The sequence below is a fragment of the Mustela erminea genome, chromosome 14, assembly GCF_009829155.1.
Source record: "Mustela erminea isolate mMusErm1 chromosome 14, mMusErm1.Pri, whole genome shotgun sequence".
NCBI classification, from domain to species: domain Eukaryota; kingdom Metazoa; phylum Chordata; class Mammalia; order Carnivora; family Mustelidae; genus Mustela; species Mustela erminea.
The window spans coordinates 62231063-62253845 of record NC_045627.1 but is presented as its reverse complement, the minus strand read 5'-3'; the positions used below and the strand labels follow the sequence as shown (position 1 = coordinate 62253845).

Here is a 22783-nt window from a genome sequence, read left to right as displayed (position 1 = left end):
CACCAAGGCTGTGACTTGTTCAAGGTCCCCAAGCTGAATGGAGATCAGCCCATAAATTTATTACTTCTTTTTAATCTTGCTTTAGGTTATTTTTCTGGAAATGGTTAACACAGAGTAGCTACCTCTTTCATATGGCTCCCCTAATTAAAAGTTCATCTTTGCGGGGAGCCTGGGTGGTTCAGTCTGTTATACATCTGCCTTCAGCTCAGATCATGGTCCTGGGGTCCTTGGTTTGAGCCCTGTGTTGGGCTCCTTGCCCAGAAGGGAATTTGCTTCTCTCTTTCCCTCTGCCCCTCTCCCCATACTCATGCTCATGTTCTCTCTGTCTCCTTCTTTCAAATAAATAATCTTTTTTTTTTTTAAGTTCACCTTTTTACAGAAAAGGTAAAAATCAACAGGCTGCATCATGGTTCTTGCCCCTCATGACCTTCATTAGAAAATTTTTAGCAGATGTTCACTTTTATAAGTTATGAATCTCTTGTAAAGAACATTGAGGCTTCCTGATTAAGTGGTCATTCTAAGAAAAAATAGTTATTATACAGTATTTTTCAGTAGTGATGTGCTTCTGAAGCCTATTCCAGAATTCTGATATTACCTAAACAGAAGGTTGCCCATATTACCCCAATGGGACCTCCCTCCCTGGTGTCAGTGATCCAGATCACAGGTATGATGCCAGAGGGACTAAGTAGCTTCTAGAAGTTACACCCAATGTCACTTTCCTTTTCTCTGTCCATTGCAAACCTTGTAATCTGATCACAGTACTCTTTCAATCCACTGCCAATCAATTGGATCTGGCTCTCAAGTTGAAACTCATTTGCTGTCCTTACAATAGAGGTAGAAATACCTTGAAAAGACCAGTGACCTTCAGCTCCACCCTACATTTCAGCATGTCTCCGCTGGTTATTAAATACTCTTTAGCTTCTCATTTGACCACCAGCTGCTCATTAATCCAATTATAAGTTTCCTTTATCCAACCAAACTTCCTGCCGAGTTGCTTAACTCTCAGAGTGATGTGTTTGCCTTTAGTGATTAGACAGCCCAGAAGATATGGTCTTGTTCAGACATCTCAGTAATTTAGGCTTGACCTCACTCTGCTAGTGTAACACCCAACATGTGTCTCATGAACACGGTGCAAAAGCCTCCTTCCCAGGAAGGCTCGCCGAGGTTAGTTTCTGTCCTGCGGTGGGCACGCTGCTCCTGGGTCTCACGCCAGCTTCACCAGCAAGGCATTAGGGAGGCTTCTGACTCGTGTCCGACTGTGAAGGCAGCTCCCAGCCCTCCATTTGGGTTTCTGGGTCCTGAACGGAGGCAAGCTCCCTTGTTGGCAGGAGCGTCTGTCTCCATATGGAGAGTCAGTCTTTGCATCTTCTGTTCATTAAGACATCAGCCTCACTCAGCCTTGCTCTCAGCTGCCAGACGCACTGGCATGCCAGCGGGAAGAATTCCATCAAGAAGGGGTCTGCTGCCTTCTGAAGGCAGGAAGGCACCACTTTGCCTGCAGGACTGGACCTGCGCAGCAGCGTTCCTGGGACTTGTTCCAGCAGAGCCTTTAGAATATTCTGGAGTTCGGCCTCCAGGCCTGCAGTTAGAGTCTCTGGGTGGGCCATCTGTAGCTCCCACAGGGGCAGGGTGGGGTCCTTCCACCTCCTTGGCCATTCTCATCAGTCTCCTGGGTTCCGGCCACCAGCTCCCATGGCCCCAGGCTGCTCGGCAACACCCTGAGTTATGTTAGAGATATAATAATGAATTATACAACGGATTATACATAATTAATTTATAATAAAACACGCACACAATGGTTTAATTTCTCCAAGTGAATGATGGGCCACCGCCAGATCCTGCTGGAATACGTTCCCTAACTGCCTGCTTCCTGATCTGGAGATGATGGCCAGCCACCCTGGGGAGGGACCCTGGCCAGAGGAACCTGCCAGTTCCCAGATTCCCTCCAGGCTACCTCTGGGATGTGTCCCGTAGAAGGAAAATCCTTCACTGCCTCTATTGTTCTAGACCGGGATACCCATGGGAGTCTCACTCCCACTAGGGACTGAGGCTGGTTATCTTCTTCACTCTCCCAATCTTTCTTTTGGAGTAGGGGAGATGCCAACGTATTTATATTCAACCCTTCCTTCCTACCTTCCTTCCTTTCCTTCCTTCCCTCAACAACTGTGTGATGAGTGCCTATTCTGTACCAGACTCTGTCCTTGGCTTGATGTGCCTGAGAAAGCAAAACCCATCGATCCTTGCCCCGGTGGAGCTTACCTTCTAGCAGAGGGAGACAAACAACAGGAAGCATAGTGAATACGTAGATTTACAGTGATAGAAAAAGAAGAAGCCGAGCAGGGAAAGGGTGATCGGGTGGGATGCAGGCAGGCTGTAGTTTTTTGTTTTTGTTTTTATTTTATTTACTTGACAGACAGAGATCACAAGTAGGCAGAGAGGCATGCAGAGAGAGAGAGAGGGTGGGGGAGAATCAGGGTCCCGGGTGAGCAGAGACCCAGATGCTGGGCTTGATCCCAAGACCCTGGGATCACAACCTGAGCCTAAGGCAGAGGCTTTAACCCACTGAGTCACCCAGGTGCCCCAGCAGGCTGTGGTTTTAAACATGCTGGTCAGGGCAGATGTTATAGAAAAGTGGCAGCCTCAGTAATGGCCAAGTCCTCCAGGAATGAGGGCTGGAGGGGTGTGGAGAGGGGGTACTCGTGCTCCTACTCCAGGCTGCTTGGTTAGGAGGTCTTTCAGTAACATTTGTAACTTCTGGTTGCAGGTGTTCAGGATGTTACTGTTCCTGCTGCTGCTGCGGTTTCTGCCCCCAACGGAGGGGTCTCAGCGTGCTGAACCCATGTTCACTGCAGTCACCAGCACGGTCCTGCCCCCTGACTATGACAGCAACCCCACCCAGCTCAACTATGGTGTGGCAGTCACCGATGTGGACCATGATGGAGATTTTGAGATCGTTGTGGCAGGGTAAGCGACTCCCACCCTGAGTCTGATGGATCTATTAGTCAGGTTTTGCTGTGATAAGGCTGAATAAAAAATACCAAAAGCCAGCGGTTTGCAACAATACGTAGTCTCCTTCCTAGGTCTGGGCTGGGCTCCGCTGGGCCTCTGGAAGGCCATGTCCTTGCCTTTTGCTACGGCAGTGAGACGATGGAGGCTGAATGGTTTTTCAGGGAGGGAATTTGAGTGCTCTGCTTCAAGACATGCTCTTCGTGTTTTTAAGTCTTCTTTCCATACAAGTAACACTAACTTAGAAGTGGGATTGTAGAAGCTCTACGTAGGAAGGGCTTACAGGAGACGATTATGCTAGAAGTCCTGCTCAAAGTGGCCTTTGCACAGCATTTCCTGTAAAACTCGGAAGACAATAATCATCCCTTTCAAAGAAGGGCAAAAGATGGAAATTCAGGACAGCTAAACTTCCTCTAAAGCATGCCTTGGTGCCCACTGCTCCCTTCTTTCCCAAGAAGCAACACCATGTAGTAAGAAAAGCATAGGATTCGGAGTCCAGATAGCTTGAGTTCATGCCGTAGATCTAGAGCTTTCTAGTCGCATGACCTTGAATTAGTCCTTTCCTTGCTGAGATTCCGATAGAGCATCTGTAGAAACAGAAAGGTGTTGCATGTGCCAGTGTGCTGTTAGTTCTGCCAGAAACCATCAATAAGTGTTATTTCTGGAGCCCTCGTTGCCAGGCATCGTGCTGAGTCTTTCCCCGGCCCTGTCTTCCTTAAGCCTCCTAACAACACTGTGAAGTACATACACGAGAAAAGGAAACCGGGTGGGAAGCGATCAGCCCTCATCAATTAAATGGGACATGGGTGGGTCAGGATTTGAACCCCAGGGCTCCCTACTAGAGCTACTAAACTGCGGTTGTGCCAAGTTTTGTTATCACTTCAAAAATCAGTCAATCCAGAAAATCACGAGGGCCTGTCCTCTTCATTCTGGGAGGCCGAGCTTGTATGACAGTGTGAAACAAAGTCACTGTTAGGTGGCATCGCTTGTAGCAGTTGCATGAAACACTGGAAAGCACTGACCTTGGAACTGGAAGACCTGGTGTTAATCCTAACCATACCCCCCCCCCCCCCCCGCAACAGTTGCAAACCTTGTGCGAGTTCCTTAGCTCCGTGGGGCCTACTTGTCTCACCTGTAAAATGGGCATATTGAAGTTTACCCCCACCTACTACACTGGACGGGGTGAGGATCGGTCGTGATGATGCGTAGAAAAGATACTTTGTAAAGCACGCTTCTTCTTCCATTTATTCATTTCTTCTATCCTGTGAAGAGTGGAAGGTACACGATTCTAGACCTTCTAGAAGTCGGGATAAGTGCCCTGTCCAGTGGAACCTTCTGCAATGATGTAGATATTCTCTGTCGGGGCTGTCCCATACGGTGTCCACTAGCCACAGGGGGCGGATGAGCACTTGAAATGTGGCTGCTCTGACTGAGGAACTGAATTTTCATTTTTTTTTTCATTTAAATTAAATAGCCCCATTGAAATTAGCACAGTCCTGGGTCTGAAGGAAAAACTAAAGAAATGAGTGTGACAGAAGAAGGAACATCAGAAGGGGTTGTGATGACCCTTGCTGCCCAAGGTGACTGGAGCAGCTTGTCCGTGCTCAGTTGCTCAGTGCTGTGACAGTCTGGTGTCTCTCTGACCAAGAAGCAGCCCACCTCATCAAATTCTGCCTCCCAGAGCCCTGAGCCTCTTCTTCCAGGACCTTGAGGCTGTCTGAAATGTCCTAGCTGGTCCTGCCTTCTGTTAGTTGACATCAGCCTCCCTCAGTAGCCTCTGGGAATTGACAGAGGACAGAGGATGGTGGGGTAACCATCCTTCCCACACCCTGAGCCCTCCACAGCTTACCACACTGGCCCTTCCCCTTAAACATGGGCTTCAGGTGCAGCTCTCCATCACACCCAACCTTGGACACGCACAGTTGCCGCTGCATCTCCCGAGTATGCAGGTTCTTTCTTTCCAAGCACTCAGCATTCATTTCATCTTCCTTTTCCATGAAGTCCCTCCCTCTGTCTCTTCCAAGGAACTCAAGAAGTTTACTTCTGTGTCTTCAGTGGTAGGGAGACTAGACCATCCTTTGCAGTCACCTTACAGAGATAAATCCGGGCTAGCTTGCTGCCGACCACGGGACCTGTGGCACTTTGTGGTCCTCATCCTGCATCAGCCAGAGAGCAGGGAAAGAGCCTTCTGTCACCTCCCAGGGAAGGGTTGAGCCAGGCAGGCCCTGTCTGTGGAAGTTTGGGGTGCCGAGTGTTCTTCAGCAAGATGATATTGCCGGCTCCCAGCAGAGAAGGCTTGCGTGGAGGACAGGATGGCGAAATTGGGCAGTCTCCCAGCTCCAGGTCATGCCTTCTGTGTGGCTGTTGTGAAGCATTGTGAATTCTCAGAGCGTCAGAAAGACACGTTCTAATTTAAGTACCAAAATACGTTCCAAAGGCAAATATAACTTTCTATTATCTTGAGCTTAGGATGATTTGTCACTGTCTTCTTCTTTGGGCTGGATAACCAAGGGTTGACTGTATAGACATATTTAAATCAGGACCTTGGGAGGTCATTTGGTCCACCCCTTTGCCTTCCAATAAGGCCACACCTATAGCTCTTAGAAGCTTCATTTATTTAAAGCCTTCCAAGAGAATGTATGCAATCTTTTTGTAATCTAGCTCAATTACTTATGTCAAGAATCTATTTGACAAATCTGAATCCCTCATATTAGAGTTTAATAAGCCATTTCTTTTAACTTTCGCTTTGCCATTGCATTTAAAGGTATATACCTACTGGTCACCATTCTTTTAACCCACTGAGCCACCCAGGCGCCCTGGTCACCATTCTTTTAAATAATGACAGCTAGGATCACTGCTCTGCATTGTATTCTCTGTGGACTTGGCCACGTTTCTGGCTTTGACTCTTGTTCTATGTCATCTACTCTATACCCATATTTTAACTCCACTTCCGTTGCTGTTTGATTGTAGACTCTGTTTAAGAATCATGCTGCGAGAGTTGAAATTTGTAAAAATTGAATGTGAATCCCTTTCCCCGGGGCACCTGCGGTCCAGCTCATGGCAGGCCCACTCTGTATTATCTTATAGACTTTCCCATTAGCTGGTTCCTGAGGGCATTTACCTTTGCGACCCGTGGGATAATGACCAGCTCTTCACTGTATAAGGCGCCGCATACTTGAACTTGTCTTAGATGTGTTGACCTTGTAGTGTGTCTGACTTGAGCCCTGTTGCTTTGAGTATTTACTCTTTGAATAGGTTTGTTTTGTTTTTGCTTTTTTGGTATCCTCGTTCTGGGTATTGATGGCATTGATTTTGAGCATGTTGCGGGTGAGTTTGTGTTGTGTTTCAGTTTCTTGAGTTAATTGTGATGGAAGGCGTGTGCGTGCATCTGACTCTGGGAGGAGCAGAAAATGACCGCCCTTTGTTCTGCGGGGATGGGGGAGGGAATGGGCTGGCTCTGTTCCTCCGCCACAGCTGGACGAGTGCCTCCGCATATGGAGGGCTGATCTGTTGACCGGCAGGTGCACGATTGTGGTCTGCATACAGTCTCTTCCCTGTAGGGGTCGAGGGGAGGATTTGATCATCCCCCGAGACATCCGCGCACGCACAGACCATGGAGGGTCTTCAGGACTGGTTCTCTGGGTAAATAAAAAGCTCAGTAGCTTCCCCTTTTCTCGGTGGAACTGAACACCCAATCTGCAGTCTCCTGTAGTCTAGAAAGGAATTCCTGTTGGTGTCAATCTTGCACAATTCCTTCAGAGCAGCTTTTGTTTCCTGGGATATCCCCAGAGGTCTGAGATAGCCACCCCCCCCCCCCACTTTCAGTTTCCAACAGAAGTTTTGCTCAAATGGAAAGACTGTGGTGGTTGTAAAGTTTAAATCACAATTTAGATCAGTTTTTCTGCACAGAGCGTTCATTTGATAAAACCTTAACGCATTCTTCACACTTGGAAGGATTTTATTTAAAGGGTTGCTCATACCGTAAAACAGTGTTTCATGTTGTCCTTAATTTTGCAACTATGTCAGAAAACTTTTCTAATTTACTAAAGTTAATTGAATTATTTAAAAGGCAAACTGTATTCAATTACCAGATTAATCATAATCATATAGGAGATATGTTTGCCACTATAAATAATAAGAACAATGATAAAGAATGAGATATTTATCTATGGTTTAACCAAAGCAGGATTTATGCATTTTATTATAAGTATATATAGATACCTATAGTGTATATAGGTAGATAATAGGTAGGTAGATGTAGCATCCATGTAAATATATGTAGGTATATGTAGTCCATATAAGTCTATATGTACATACATACACATACACACTTTTAACAAAATAGGAAAAATAGTTTGGAACTTCCTGTGCTAATTGTTGCTTTGTAAAACATTTTAATAGATTTGACCATCAGTTTTGACAACTTCAAAATGTTAGATTAGTTCATTCAGTTCCGTTTACCTTTCTCTTTTAATTTAAAATAGATCTCACAATGTGATCACACTCATATGTGTTTTATCATCAAAAAATTTGCACAATATAGATGAAAGTAAAAAATCCATCTTTATCAACCCCCCAAACCTCCTTCAAGCACACCCCAGTCCTCTCCCAGAATAACAATTGTTTTCAGTTTGGTGTTTGTAGTTCTAGAACTTTCTTTGTTACATGCAAATATATAATTTTTGGAAGAATCAAACTGATACATATTATTCCAAAACTCACTTTTTTTCACTGTATAGTATGTATATTGTTCATATATATATATAGACCTAGCCTTTTTTTTTAATTGTTTAGTGTGGATGTACCACATTTGTTTTGTCACCCCTCGAGTGACATTTAAGCTGTCCCTCATCTGTGACCATGGCAAACAATGCTGAACCGCGCACCTCCTTACCCACATATGCAAATATTTTTCTGGGATAGATACCAAGCTATGGAGACACTGGGAATGCTGTGTACATTCTGGATCTTAGTAAACATGACCAAATTGTTTCCAATCTCCATCTTTTTGTTTATTCAGAGCCTAGAAATAAAAGGTAAGCTTGGGGATGATTGAATCCAGCCAGCTCTTCAAGCCCCTAATATGGGTCCAGCCGCATAGACCACGGGGCCTGAACCTGATCAGTATAGATCTAATAGTCCCAAGGAGGACAAAGCCTATTCTGTGTCTACAAAAGGAGCTGCCGCTGTTAGAAACCAGACTGAGGAACTTCAATACTTTCTGATTCCAACTGCTAAGAGGACTTCCTCTAAAGTCTCATCGACAAAATATATTTCTTAAATGGTTCACCCCTCACCCTGAGAGTCATTGTCGTCGGCGTCATGGTGAAATGATTGTGGGGTGCCAGCTTCTCTGCTGTGGGTAAGCATGGACTGCCCCTGATCTGGAATACTAATGAGACATGAGCCAGAGCAGGAATGGGGGCTTGTAAACACTTTCTTAAAATTTTTCTAAAAAGGTTACTAGCTGTGCACTAGCGGCGGGTTTTCCAGAGATGTCTCATTGCTGCGTCTGAACTCCTTCTCCCAGAGGCAGTGGCTAGAAATTCCACCCTGCATGCCTGCTCACAGGCTCTCCTGACAGCCCAAGGTTCTGAAGCCCCTTCATGGTTAACCGTTGCGACACCCTCTATGCCCCACCAGACTGAGGGGACAGAAGGTGTAGTAGGCAGAATAAAGGCCTTCAAAAGATATCCGGTTGCAATGCCCACAGCCAATGAACATGACTGTGCAGGTGGGATTAAGTTAAGGACCTTAAGATAGTGAGATGATCCCAGATTATCTGAGTGGGCCCAATGGAATCACAGGGTCCTTAAACTAGAAAAAGGGAAGCAGAAGAGGAGGTCACAGTGATACGAGGTGAGAAGGACCTAGACTCACCTTTCCTGACTTTGAGGATAGAGGGAGGGTCACAGGTCAAGGCATATGGGTGGGCTCTAGAAGCTGGAGAAGGTAAGAAAGTAGATCTACCCCTAGAGCTTCTAGAAGGGAGCACAGTCATGCCAACACTTTGATTTGAGCACAAACCAATGACGGAATTCTAACAGACTGAAGTGTAAGATAATCAGTTTGTATCATGTTATGCTGCTCAGTCTGTGGTGAGTTGTTACAGCAGCAAAAGGAAACTAGGACGTCAGATTCTTGGTGTGATTTTTCAGAGAGAGGATGGTCATTACCTCAGAGAATTTTAATAGTATTATTTTAATAATTTCATAGACTTAAAATAAATACATACAAGCATATTACTTAAAAGAATAAAGGAAGTATACCTTCCACGGAAGTATTATTTTTAACCAATGACAATCCCTCATGTGAGGAACATGTGCGGTTTGGGAAAGAATCCCTAAAACACAGTTTGTTCCTTAGTGACCAGCCACCTTAATTCACTGTTTGACACTCCGTGCCTTAGATGGTTGGAGGTGGGGAGAGGCACTCTGGGCTTTTAAAGATCTCATTGTCCTTGGTGAGACAACACACTGAAACAGGGTGAGGTTATGAGCAGCGTGTACCCTGGAGAGATGCGAACATTCCAGAAGTCAGATAGGGTGGAGAGCACTCCCAGGTGAGAATCACCGAGGCCTTGGAGGGGGCATTTAGAAGGACAGTTTCCTTTTGCTGCTGTAACAACAGGTAGCACGAGGGTCTGTTTAACCAGGGATCAATGTCCTCTCCAGGTTAAAGACAGCTTTAGGCTTCCTTGGATTTTGTTGTTTGTTTGTTTCAAAATTAATTTCTTTTTTTTAAAGCATTTTAACAAAAAACTGATTTTCACATAGTGAAGAATATTTATAAAAAGCCATTCCAAAATAGTAATATAATTAAGACCCTAAAATTGCCTCTGCTGAAAAAGGCAAAGCTACTTTTAGTAGTCTGAGTTTTTCATCCATTCAGAAAGTGGATGTAGGCCCCGTCTCCAGTCACCTTCCTTGAAGTCTGTCTTCTCCCCAGTTCTCTAAGTGGTGGGCTGGACAGAAGGCCTTCCTTGTCCCACCCCAGCCTCCTGAAGTACCAGGCACAGGGCAGGCTGCTGGTGAAGCCCACCCTCCCCATGCTTACACCCCTACAGCAGCAGGCCTTCCCCTTCCCTCTCTTACCCCACTCCTCACTCCTCCCCCAAACAAGCCTCACACTTCTCTTTGCCTTTCCCACTCCCAGCATCACTTCTGCTGCAGGGGAGGGGGTATCTGACCCCTGCCTCCCTCTCATGGCTCTCCCCACTCCCATCTCCCCAGTGCTCCCGACCTGGTGAGTCACTTTCTTCCAAGAAGGCTATGGTTAGGACTTCCTCTCCCCTCTGAAGAAGTAGTTCGTTTTGAGGAGCAGATACCTATAGGAAAACATGCAAGGATGTGAAAACTAAAGCATAACCCACTTTGGATTTCTGTCCTGGTCTCCCCTCATTTACTGTCAGTGCTGAAGGAGCAGAGCGAGCAGCACGCCCCCTGTAGTTTGCTGACGTCATCGCATCCTAAACCACCACAGTGGTTTGTAAGCCGTGTGGTATCTAACGGAGCCTCGGTCACATTTTTTTCATTTTAACATCACTAAAGTTGGGATGTGAACTACAACAGGCTGCTTGCACTAATTAGAAGACTTTCCTTTCCTAGAAATACTGCAATAACGGTGAGTCTTAGATGACGCCGTAGCTTTGGCGAGATGACACTACTGTAGGTAGAGTCTCATTTTGCAGATAAGGAAATGGAGGCCCAGGGATCTGCTGAAAGTCAGAGAGACGGTGAAAGATGAACTATTATTCTGCATATGCTAACGAAATTCAGTGTTTTATCTGTGTTCAAATCATAATCTTTATTGATGTTTCTCTGCCTGTTAGTAGCAGAGGCTTGGTTTGAAACACCCTGGTGTGGTAGTCCCTTTCTCCATGGGACTCTGTGTTGCTGTGCCTTGAGTCTATTTTATTAGGTGCAGTTTTGACTTCTTTATTATTGAGATGTGATGGACATATAGCATTACTTTTGGGTTTACAACACAATGATTTAATATTTGTATACATTGGGGAACGATGACCACACCAAATCTTAGACTTCTTATATTTTCCTGGTAAATGAAGCCAGTATTATATAGTGACCCCATCTATTCCTAATTATGCTCTTGGCCTAACGTTACTATAACTATTCTATCTTTATTTTTGTTATTGTTTGCCAAGAATATCTCTTTTCATCCTTTTACTTTGAACTTTCCAAAATCCTTGTGTTTTATACGTGTTTCTTGTAGGCAGCATGTACAGTTTACATTTCTTTCTTAACTGTTTGACCATGTCTGCTCTCTTCTGATGAGTTTAGTACCTTCCATTTAATGGGAACATTAATATCTTTGAACTTGTTTCTCTTACTTGCTCAATTTTCATGTATTTAATGCTTCTTTTTCTTTCTTGCCTTAAAAAAAAAAAAGATGTATTTATTTTTAGAGGGGGAAGAGAGAGAGAGTGAGAGAGAGTGAGAGTCTTAAGCCGACTCTGGACTGAGTGCAGAGCCCAACACTAGGTTCGATCTCATGACCCTGAGATCATGACCTGAGCCGAAACTGAAAGTCAGACGCTCAACTGACTACGCCACCCAGGAGCTCCTCCTTTTTGCTTTTTAAAAAATTGATTGATTGAGCAGCTTTTTTGGGGGGCAGGGAGGAGGGAGATACTTGTTTTCTAAATCCCATTTTTTGCCTCTAATTGATTTGGGACTTTTATCCTCTTTTTCTGTTCTTTTAGTGGCTTCCTTTGAAATTTTATGATACATTTTTCACAAACTCTCAAATTATCTTAACACCCTTCTATAACATTACAAGGACTTCAGTCTGCTTTAACTCTCAAGTACCTCTTCCTGGCGTACATACAGGATGCCAACTTTGCCTTTTGAAAACGCTCCCACTTATAATTGTTATTGTTGTTGATATAATTATCTAAAGGCAGTGTCCTTAATCGGGAACACTAGCTCTCTCCAAGGGTCCTGGATTAATGTAGGATTCTAAAGTTCAGTGTCCCCACTATGCTGCCAGGTCAAGGGCTAGTAATACCCTTCACAGTGCTCTGAGCCCCTTATTCCCATTTGTTTAGGCCCATCAATGCCAGATCTAGATTCAACTCCTTTTCTGTGGAGTAGGGTGGTTCTTGGAGATTTTTCTTATGTTCGTGAGCCCAGTGATACGTTAAAAATATATTTTTTCTGGAACCTACTTTTTATTTTTAGTGGTAGGGTTCTTCAGCAGTCTCTCATATGGATGGAATCAGAAGTCTGGAGTTGTCAATAATTTGGAATCTCCAAAGCTTGTTTTTCTATTACTAACAGGACTAGGGAGGGTATATGCAGCTAAAGGGAATAGTACTGAAGAAGTTCTCCCTGTTACCTGTTCAAAGATGCTTGAACTCACTTCCTACAAAATAGAAAGAGCTCTACAGCGTGGGAGATTTGGGTGTGGGATGGAGAGGGATAGGGATGTGTATGTATGGGGAGAGAAGCACATACAGTAAGCCACAGGCACTTGGGTAGTCAGGCCAGACCCCTGGACTGTGTCTCTCTGGAGGAGCAGGGGGAGTCGAAATCAAAGTCATTTCCAGTTTAGATGGTATCATCTAAGGTCACCAGTGGTTGGCTATGCCAACCAAGGAAATGTGTGACTGTGTACATCAAAAAGGATCTCCTTCCCCCCCCAAGCAGCCCTCTTTCCGTGTTGTTTATAGAGTAGAATTACAGCCATATGAAGTCGTGGACAAGTACCCAGTGTGTTTTAACATGCGCTAGTGCTGTAGTCATTCTGTATGCTGGTCATGAATGGGCACTGGGAAGATAAACAGGCTAATGAGGATTCTCCCTGGTGGGGAGGTATCCTTGAGAACAATACTGCATTGGTGGACTCAACACACAGAATAGGACAGGAATCTTCTCTTTGGACCTCCATACCACCTTCATGCCTTCTTTTGTGATGGACAATCTCTCTCCTTTGAAGAACAATTCTAATCATAGGACCCAATGGAACAGCCAGTCAACAGTCTGGGGTTCCTTCTGACCTAAGTCTCTCTAATCAGTGTCTTGATCTGAGATTTTCCATCCTGAATCAAAGAAGGAAAGCTCTAACTTGCTCTTGGATCATGAGTTGTAAGGTTATATCACAAAACAACTATGGATATATCCATGTCTCCCACCCCACAGAGGAATCTGAGAGAATGAAGATGACACCCAGAGAGAAAAAGAGGGAAGAATCCTGGGGCATTAAGACCATGATTCTTATCCCTGAAACCCCCAGAACTATGAGTCTCCTGCACCTCTACTTCAGTTCTTTTTACTGATAAATTTTTCTCTAGAGCCTTTTCTCTAGAGTGACTTTACTTATGCCAAAACTAATGACTTATAAATCTAGACAAAGCAGCCTTTTTGCAGGCGAGAGCAAGCACCCTATCTGATGCTGTGTTGCAGACCAGAGCATAACAGTCCCTGCCCCCAAAAGCGACCTGATGGCTGTCTAGTCAAAGAGGAGATTCTTAAGAATCTAAGAACAGTTGACAAGCTGCAATCAGTGTTAACATGTTTTTGAAGGAGGTTTTGCTAGGTGGGTCAGATTGAGAGAGAAACTCAAATCAAAGAAATATCACAATGTTATTTAATTATATACTTATATCAAAAATTCTTTTTAAAATTTCTTCTCTCACATTAGATTGTCAGCTACTAAGGGCAAGAACATTGTCTTTTCCACCTGTGCACCAAGAGCCTAGCATGTAGTTAGTGTTCAGTGAATAAATAAAATGAAATAGACAGGGGTCTTATGGATGGATGGAGGGTCTTAGGTAAAAAAATTAATGAAAATAATAAACATTAGCTATACGCAAGTGATTTATTCAAGGACTTTAGCCTCAAGAGCAACATCAGTAAATTTAATAAACAAAATCCTACATGTCTATCTTATACGTGCATAACTGTGTGCTCAGTGCTTTGGCAGGTACAAGAATACAGACCCTTTCTTCAAGCCATCTTAGTTGTAAAAGAGATAAGACACATATAGAAATAACAGAGCAGAATGTCATGTGAGCTATAGAAAAGAAACACACTCCATGGTTGGCCCACCTATCAGGTTCATCTCCCCACTGAATATTCCAGTTTTTTCAGTTTCTTATTAACACTGAATTTCATCTGAGGTTCTTTCCCCCCTGTATGGAATTCCTTGATGATGTCATCGGTTTGATCTTCATTACAGCCAAGATCCCTGTGTTCATCTCCCTTTTATTAAACCACAATAATGGTTTGTTGACAGAGTAGTCCCAAGGAACTGACAGCATCATTGGGCCTCCAGTCCTGGTTCTTCCTGGCTCCTGTCTAACACTTCAGAGAGGCAGTGGAATTCTCCAAAATGCACTGCTAACCAGTTCTACAAATGCCAACCATTAGTAGTCTGCTGTCCATATTCTTCCCTCCAAGCTAAATAAAGCAAAGTATGGAAGAAGGAGGCAGAGAAAGCTAGTCATTTCCCCTAAATCCCTCTAAACAGATGGGCCATAATTCTAGTTCCTCCAGCACCTTTTCAGGTTGCTTCCTTATTCTAGGAAGCTGTGGCTGCACCAGGCTATATAGCCAAAGAGGCACGCTCCCTCCTCCCATCAGCCTTTGCTCCACTGGGGCTGGCCTGGGAAAGTCTTGGTGGTTAAGCCATTTCAGCACCTGATCCCTGGACAGCAGCAGAGCCCAGGAACAAATCTATAGGCTGAACCCTGTCCTTCCCCCAGTATATCCTTCCATGAAAACCCTTTTGCTTCCACAAATTAGGAAAACTCTGAAAAGTATGGCAAGTCTCATTATAAAAGTTTCCTTCCTATACAACTCATTAAAGAAAAAGCAAGAGCGAGTGAAATAACCAATATCTCCAAGTTTCCAAGGACATATTTAAAATCTAAGTTATGGGGAAATAAATCTTTAATTTTAAAAAGAGGAAGCAAAAAGTAGGTGAGTTCATTCTTGGTTCAAAAAGCTGGGAAGCTATGCTCCCAGCCTTGGTGTGCTGGTGGCCAGGACTGAGCTGGACGGCTGCACATGCTCGCAGGTCCAGGCGAAGAGCCTATGTTGCACGGCCCAGGGCCGGCGGCACAGCAGGTGCTGTAGCAAGGGCAGGGAAGCCACGCGCACCGCGTGTCTGTTCCTCATGGCTCAGGCCACAGAACTTGCCAGCGACCCTCCACGGTGTCCCTTCATGGCGCCTGTGCCTGGCTCTGGAGAGAGACCTTACAGCAGATGAGAGCAGAGTATGATGATCTTGTTGATAACTATTTGTGTGCAACCTTTTTAGGAAATAACTTTATAAATAAACGTGAGTACTGAGCGGTTTACATAAATAAATAAATAAATAAATAAATAAATAAATCTCTAAAGAAATTATCTAGGGACACTGGTAACTTCCTGATGCCTATCAGGTAATAATACTTCCTAGGTTTGGCGAAGACAAATGAGATAAGGCATGTAAATTGCTTATCACAGCACCTGGTATATACTAAACACTCAGTTCTTAGTGTGCTGGGGGTGATTATGTTTATTTAATGCCTAAAGTAACACTATCCTGGACCAACCCTCATCTTGGAAACCGCCGAGTGGGTCTCTGTCAATGTCTTTTTCCATCAACTGGATAGCATAGCATTGTGGAATATTTTTTGCTTTTTAATTAGAACTATATATCCTCGTTGTTCATTTTAACAAGTCATGTAAACATTTTTATGCCACATTGTCTGCACACATGTGAACCTAAAATAAGTTGTCTTGTACTTCACTTAGTTTCCTATAAATCAACATCCCACCTAGGAAAAAGTTTTTTTACCCCTCTTACATCAGCCAGCTCTCATTCACTTATTCTACAATTTTTTCAAGTAAACTCCTATGTGCCAGGCACCTTGCTGAGCCCCGGAGGTTAGCAGTGAATGAGAGCAACTCCTGCCTTCACTGAGCTCAGAGAGAATCAATATGCCTGATGAATTAAAGAAATTCTTACTTCGAGAAAGGATTTCAGCTTCCTCTAACCAAATCTTTCATCAGAACTCATAATTTGTAACCAGAATCATTTCTCATTCCCACTGTCCATTCTTACTAAAAGATGCTAATAAGAATTGGAATGATAAAACAAATGGGGCTAGAAAGAGAAGGACATGACTGGGGCAATCCATGAATTAATCAGCCCCTGAATAATCAAGAGATGATATATAAAATGTAAGTTCATGCCTTCTTAAATAATTAAACATATTAAAGGAGAGACAAAAAAGACCACATTTCAGAAGAAATTAGTAGCCTTAAGGCAGTGGGTGAGCAAAAATGAGCTCTATAGTAGCATTTATAAGCCTTTTCTATATTGTAATAAACCAAGCAGGTAGCAGTAAGAGGGATGGTTATACGGATTCTCACATATATTTGAAAGTAACGGATGCCAACCTAGAGGTCACAGAGTTATTACAAGGCATCTGAGACTCCATCTGTGCCCAGGCATTTCATCAATAGACACTAAAGCACGGCTGCTATTATATGGAGATTTTTTTAAACATTGAAAAGGTATCTTCATACTTGAAAAGAGTTGAAAACTACGGCCTTAAAATATGTATTCATGGACAGTCGAAACAATGTGGTTGAAGGAGCCTGAAGAGGGTCACTGAAAGGAGGAGAGTGGGAAACTTCAGGCAGGAGATGTGGGTGTGAGAAGAGAGAAGTGGGAGATGGAAATAGAGAAGCGAGACAGGAAGTGCACACATGGCATAGAAGGGAAATTGTGGAGTCATGAAAACCTGCATTAAAACACCAGTACCTGAGTGCCCGGATGGTTCAGTCGGTTAAGCATCTGCCTTCAGCTCAGGTCATGATCCCAGGGTCCTGGGATCGAGTCCCACATCGGGCTCCTTACTCGGTGGGGAGCCTGCTTCTCCCTCTGCATCTGCTGCTCCCCCTGCTTGTGTGCTCCCTCTGTCTCTCTCTCTGATAAATAAATAAATAAAATCTTTAAAGAAAAATACATAAAACTCCAGCACCTTCTCTTCCTTGCTATGGGGCCTTAGAACAAGTCACCTGACCTCTCTGAGTCTTGGTTTCCTCCTCTATAAAGTGGAGACCGTAATAACTACTGATTTATTTCATCATAGCCCTATGGTAGTGGTGAAACAGAATAATGACACAAAATGCTTGGTCCTGTGTCTGACCTGTGGAAAGTACTCAAATATTAGCTACCATTACCACCATCATCATCATTCCTTGCTGGGCATTGACCCATGAGATCTTTCAGAGCCTTGCCTGTCAGCAAACATCTGAGTGCAACTCTGTGGTCCCTTCTCATCTTGAACCAAATGGATCCGTCAGAACTCTTTTGATTGCACAACAAAAACTAACCCTGGCCAGCTTATCTTCCTCCCCTCCAAGGAAAAGAAAACCTAGTGGAAGCATATTGGGGTAACTCACGTAGCTCAAAGAAAATATGATCGACCGAGCCTCGAGAAAGCAGACATAGGGACAGCAGGGGGACATCAGGACTGACAGGAGCCAGAGTCCAAACACAGCGAGGATCACTTTCTCTGACTCCGTGCCTCTCATCCCTGCCTCTGTATCTTGGCCTGTCAGCCTCATTATTTCAGAGCATCTTTCTTCCACACTCTGGTACCTGAACTACCTGCAGCCTCTAAGCATGTATCTTCCCAACCTCACCATCAAAAAGAAAATTCCAGTGATAAGAAAAGAATTCTGAGTGGCCATGCACTCATCCCTGTGGTTCAGGAAATCATCATCTGGTTGGGAATGGAGGAAGGGTTGATCCTCCAAATAGAAGGGTGTCTGCTCTTAGATCCAGGAGAGAAGAGTGCTGAGCAAACAGCCATGATAATCCCAAACGTTCGTTGAGCACCTACTGTGTACCCACGCCTGTCTTCAGCACTGGAGACACAGACATAGCCAAGACATTTATAATTCCTGTTCTCACAGAGCTGACATTCTAATGGGACAGATAGCAATAAACAAAGAAACAGGAATTTTTTATTTCTGTGAAGAAACCAGGCGCGCACGTGTGCACACACACACACACGCATGCATGCCTCTTGGGAACATCTGGCACAGCCTTGTGCAGGCACTCCTTTATCACGACCCCCAGAGGTTTGGGCACAGAGCCCTTCCCCTTTCCAGGCTGCCCTAGAATCCCTCAGTTAAACCATCCACTTCAGCACCCGCTTATCTTCCTTTCTAACCCTCAATTTTAGTCCTTTTGAAACCTATTGAGATCCAGTGATGCAAAAAAGACACCAGCTAGAATTCCAAGAAAATTTGCATGCTCAGAATTGTGAACTAAAGGTAGAGAAATCTGGATAGATGTTCCAGATGAACTCCAGTCAAGGAAAAAGAACAAAAGAGAAGAGAAACAAGTCAAATCAGTGTCCCCAAGTCCTCGGCATGTGCCATCTGTGAGGACGTGGCTTAGAAAGGAGTTAACCAGGGTCCCTCTTGGGGGCCGAGGGGCTACAGGGACCCACCCTTACCCTCACAAATATAAGATTCATGTTTGTGTTGGATGCAGTGTGTCGATGGGGTCCAATGTGTATTTTGTTTTTCAATTCCGTGAATGATTTTGTCAACCCTATTTCGTATTTCTTTATTTTTTTTACTATTCTAACAATTTCCAAAACTAGAAATAATCCAGTCCTCTCAAATTTTGGGAGGATCTGGCCTTAGCATTTCATGATCACCTACCATCTACCAAACTCTGCTTTGCCCTTCATACATACTCTCATTTACGGAGGTGCTATGGCTTCCTATTTATAAAGGAGGAAAGTGAGACCCACAGGGCTGATCTCTTGCTAAAGGTCAGACAGCTGTTAAGAAGTAGAGCTGGAAGGAGAGCGTGGCCTATTTGGCTCCAACACCCAAATTCTTTCCTTCCTGCCACTGGATCCTGAGACAGACCAGTCTGGAATGAAGTTGCTTTCGCTTTGTAAAAAAAAAAAAAAAATCACTAAATAAGGATGATGCAGTTTTTTCATAAAGCTAAAAATATTCCGTCTAAAGGACTGACATTTTTAATTCTAAGATTCTGTCCTTTTTGCTTTCTTTTGGTATTGGAAAATAGTTTTATGAATACCATAGGTAGTTTCATAGTATCATAGTGGGAAGTTGTTGTTGTTTTTTTTTTAATTGTCCTTAGTTGGCAAAAATAAAACATTGGCCATCCTGTCAGTGCTGCAAAGTTTGCGTTTTGAAATTTTTCTGTGCCATGAAACCTCAAAGTCTGGAAAGCACTGTTCTATAAAACATTGGCCTCCCAGAAAGGCTGAGCTGCCCTTCACTGATGCCTGCTGTGTGCAGGCACTGGGCTGGAGGGTCTCATATATGATCTCTGATGAAACCACTAAAAGGGGGGCTGGCCCTGGTTTTACAGATTAGGAAACTGAGGCTAAGCAGGATGAGATCCTTTTGAGGGCCTCGGGGTCCAGCATTGTGCCTTCTGCCTCATGTGCGGCAGGCTGCGCGTGAGCCCGGTCTTCCTGCCCTCTCTTCAGTTCACCCCCATCAGCCATCCTCCCACTCTTGTGAGACTCCAGTGCTCCTCGCTCATGTGACGGCCTCTTCTTCCCTTCACACTTCCTCTCTGCTGGGGCCCACACTTCCCCCTACCCTGAAGCCTTGATAGCTTTCAGAGGGTCCATAAACAGCATTTTTAAGGGCTGAGGCCAGCTTTGGGGGCTCTCTTTGAGTGCTCTGGCTTGGAAGAGCTTCCTGTAGAAACTCAACAGGAAGGTAGTGAGCTGTGTGCTCTGTCCCTTGTTGGCCAGGGACAGTGAGGTCAACTGAAGTCCTCAAGCCCTGGGGCCTGCTTTTCATGTTCGTGGTGTGCTCGGTGCATGCACATCACCTTCCCTCTGTGTGCAGCTTGGAGGGTCTTTTTCCTGCTCAGCCTCAGTCACGGCCTCATAGTGTGGCCTCAGATGACTGCCCAGTGTGACTGTAACTGCCATCCCTTCAGACAGCAAGCGCGCCTGCTCACTTCAGTAGGAAGAGGAGAACTGAACTTGTTCCCTGGACTCATGAGAGCTCCGAGGAAGGAGGACAGGGTCTGGCTCTTCTGAAGAAGATGGGCCAGACTGAAGACCTACATTTTTTTTTAGTGATAATAAAGGGGCAAACACCGTAAGCTTATGGAACTGGAGATGACTCATGAATGGATGAATGGATGAATGAATGATGGAATGACTAATTGACAAAGTGACAAAAATGTTGGGGCATCTGGGTGGCTCAGTGGGTTAAGCGTTTGCCTTCAGCTCAGGTCATGATTCCAGGGCTCTGGAATTGGAGCCCCATGTTGGGGTCCCTACGTAGCTTGTTCCTCTCTCTCTACGTCTTCCCAACCCTGCTCATGCTCTCTCTTGCTATCTCTGTTTCAAATAAATCTTAAAAAAAAAAAAAAGTGACAAAAATGTGGACAAATAGACCAAAGCTTAATTTTACACTTAGCATGCAGAATTAGTGATAATAATACCAGGTCTTACTGTGGTTCATGTTTGTCACTTTGGGGGAGCCTAGTATTTATTCCCTTTCCTTTAAAATAGGCTTCCTTCCTCATGGGAAATTGCCTTTCCTCTTTTATGGGCAGTTTTGGAAAAATAGTAATCGAGGAATACTGCTCTCACTCTACAGAAGCCAAGAAGGTCCCTGGAGATTCTTTCATCAGATGCCAAGGGGTAGAGCCAAGAGGTGGGCACAAGCCCTAAGCATATCCAATTAGAGTATCCCCTGATGCCATTGTTTGGAGGAAGAGCAGTGCAGTGATGGAAGAAACATTTGGAATTTACTCACTTTCATTACTGCACCTGAGCGAGGCTGTTGGAAGTTTCTGGCTCCTTCTGGAGCTGTGTGTTCTGAGCCTGGCTCTTTGGACTTCCCTTTGAACTGGCAAGCTCCCCATAGCCTGCCAATCAACTTCCTGTTCACGTAAGTTACGGAGAGTCATTTCTATTATTTATAACCTAAGAACTCCACTGAGCATCCCCTGCCCAGATTAGTGCTGTCCTCTTCTTGGTGGTGTGCCGGAAGGTCACACACCCGGTCCAGTGGTCCCGCCATCGCTCAGACAATCCTGGACCTCCTCATCTGAAATGTCCTTGGAGGGCTGTTTCCATGCCACACAAGAACATGTGACCTTATAACTATGCCTCAGTTTGGACACAGAACAACATTACCAGCTCAATCAGCTGGTTATTCACCGGAGTCAGCTACATGTGCCAAAAAGCCTTTTGACTGTTTCCAAAAATAAAATCCAGCCTCACAGGATGAGGATCTGCTACCATTGTGCTTATTCCAAATAATGTGGCATGAGTTTGAAGAAAATTCTCCAGGGAGTCCCCAAAGTATCTAAAACAATGGCAGCAGCCTTGGGATAAATACCTGGCATGTCAGGATGACTGCTCAGAAGGGAGAGGGTACTTGTTTGGTTGGAGAGATTCTGGTATCTTGATTAAATAGCCCATCTCATTATCTCAAAGTCACACTCCATGGTAGAGTCATGTTTCTAAGCCTAAAAATTAGACTTCGTTTTAAAGATCCTTTGGAAAATATCACGAGAGACTTTTCTGAGCCCGAGAGCATCCCCAACACATCCAACCCGCAGACATGGCCAGCTAAGGGTTTCCCCCTCCACCCTGGAAGCAGATAAGGTTTAATAGGCAGTGGCTCTTGTCTGCTGTTCTTAAGCAGGATGCATGTCCTCTGCCCAAGGCTGGGCTCAAACCTAGATCAAGAGAACACATAGCATCCATCAGCAAAACCTGCTTCAGAGCTTCTTAATGTAGGCATCCAGCTTCCTTTGTTTTTAAATTTCTCTTAGACTGGGGAAAGACTTGCGATCAAGTTTCCCAAAATAACAGTGGGAGGATCACGTATGTTTGGATGACACTGCAAGCTTCAATTAAGAATTTAGAGCAAAGAGAATACACACACCCCCAACGCCACCCCCTCTTGATGTGGTCCTCTGCCTGTGTCCAGTCTGTCAAACGAGAAATGGATAAATCCATTGTTGTCCACCCCCACGCCACTGCCAGGTCCAGGTCCTGGGCCATCCTCACCCCTGGAGCATCCCACTTTCAGGCAAGGGGCAAGAGAAATGTGGTCATTCTTGGTGTTTCTTTTGATAGGGAATAAAGCTTTCACAATTGACTTCTGTCTCTTGGTGTCTTGCAATTCCCATCTCTTTGTGATCAAAAGATCGCAGCCCAACAAGGAGGGAGAGAGAAGAATCTCTACTTTTGGCAGGCTTCAGGACAGTCTTGGATTATTTATTTGTTCTGTAACTCATTTCTGTCAAACATTCTTTTTCTATCTCTTGTCATAAAAAATTGAAATGCTAGTTTCTCGGTAGATGTCTTGGCTTTAACTATCTCTCTGACCTTGGACAAATTATTTAACCTCTCTGAACCTGTGTTCTTGAGTGTGAGCACAGTGACTGGCACAAAATATGTGCTCAACAAGTATTTGTGGGTGAGTGAGAAGAATTCTGAGGTCCTTTCAGCTCTGCCACTCTATGGCTTTCCTAATTATTAGGCTTCCTCTTCATGGTGGACATCACCATTGCCCTTTGGCAAGCTTCACATTCATTTGGCATTTATTCTCAAAAGCTTCATTCTGCCATTCTCCTCAGCATCCTCGGTACCACACTAAGCATGTAAGTTTCATCTCAAGAGTCTAGAATTGAAGGTTCGCATGGTTTCCCAGCAGAATTGTTATTGGCCGCCATTGCTCAATGCCCTTGGCTTTTGGTTGTCAAAAGCTGTTTGCTCATTTAC

The 22783-nt window shown here is 44.4% G+C and overlaps 1 protein-coding gene across 4 annotated transcripts in view; it reads left to right on the top strand.

The window, feature by feature from the left end:
- The window catches only part of CRTAC1 (cartilage acidic protein 1), a 136378-nt gene that overhangs the window by 16747 nt on the left and 96848 nt on the right, over nt 1–22783 (top strand). For all 4 annotated transcript variants that reach the window (XM_032311974.1, XM_032311973.1, XM_032311972.1 and 1 more), the window contains exon 2: nt 2765–2964. In XM_032311974.1, coding sequence (XP_032167865.1) covers nt 2774–2964 — 191 coding nt within the window. In that variant the 5' untranslated portion in view covers nt 2765–2773. The remainder of the gene's footprint in view (nt 1–2764; nt 2965–22783) is intronic.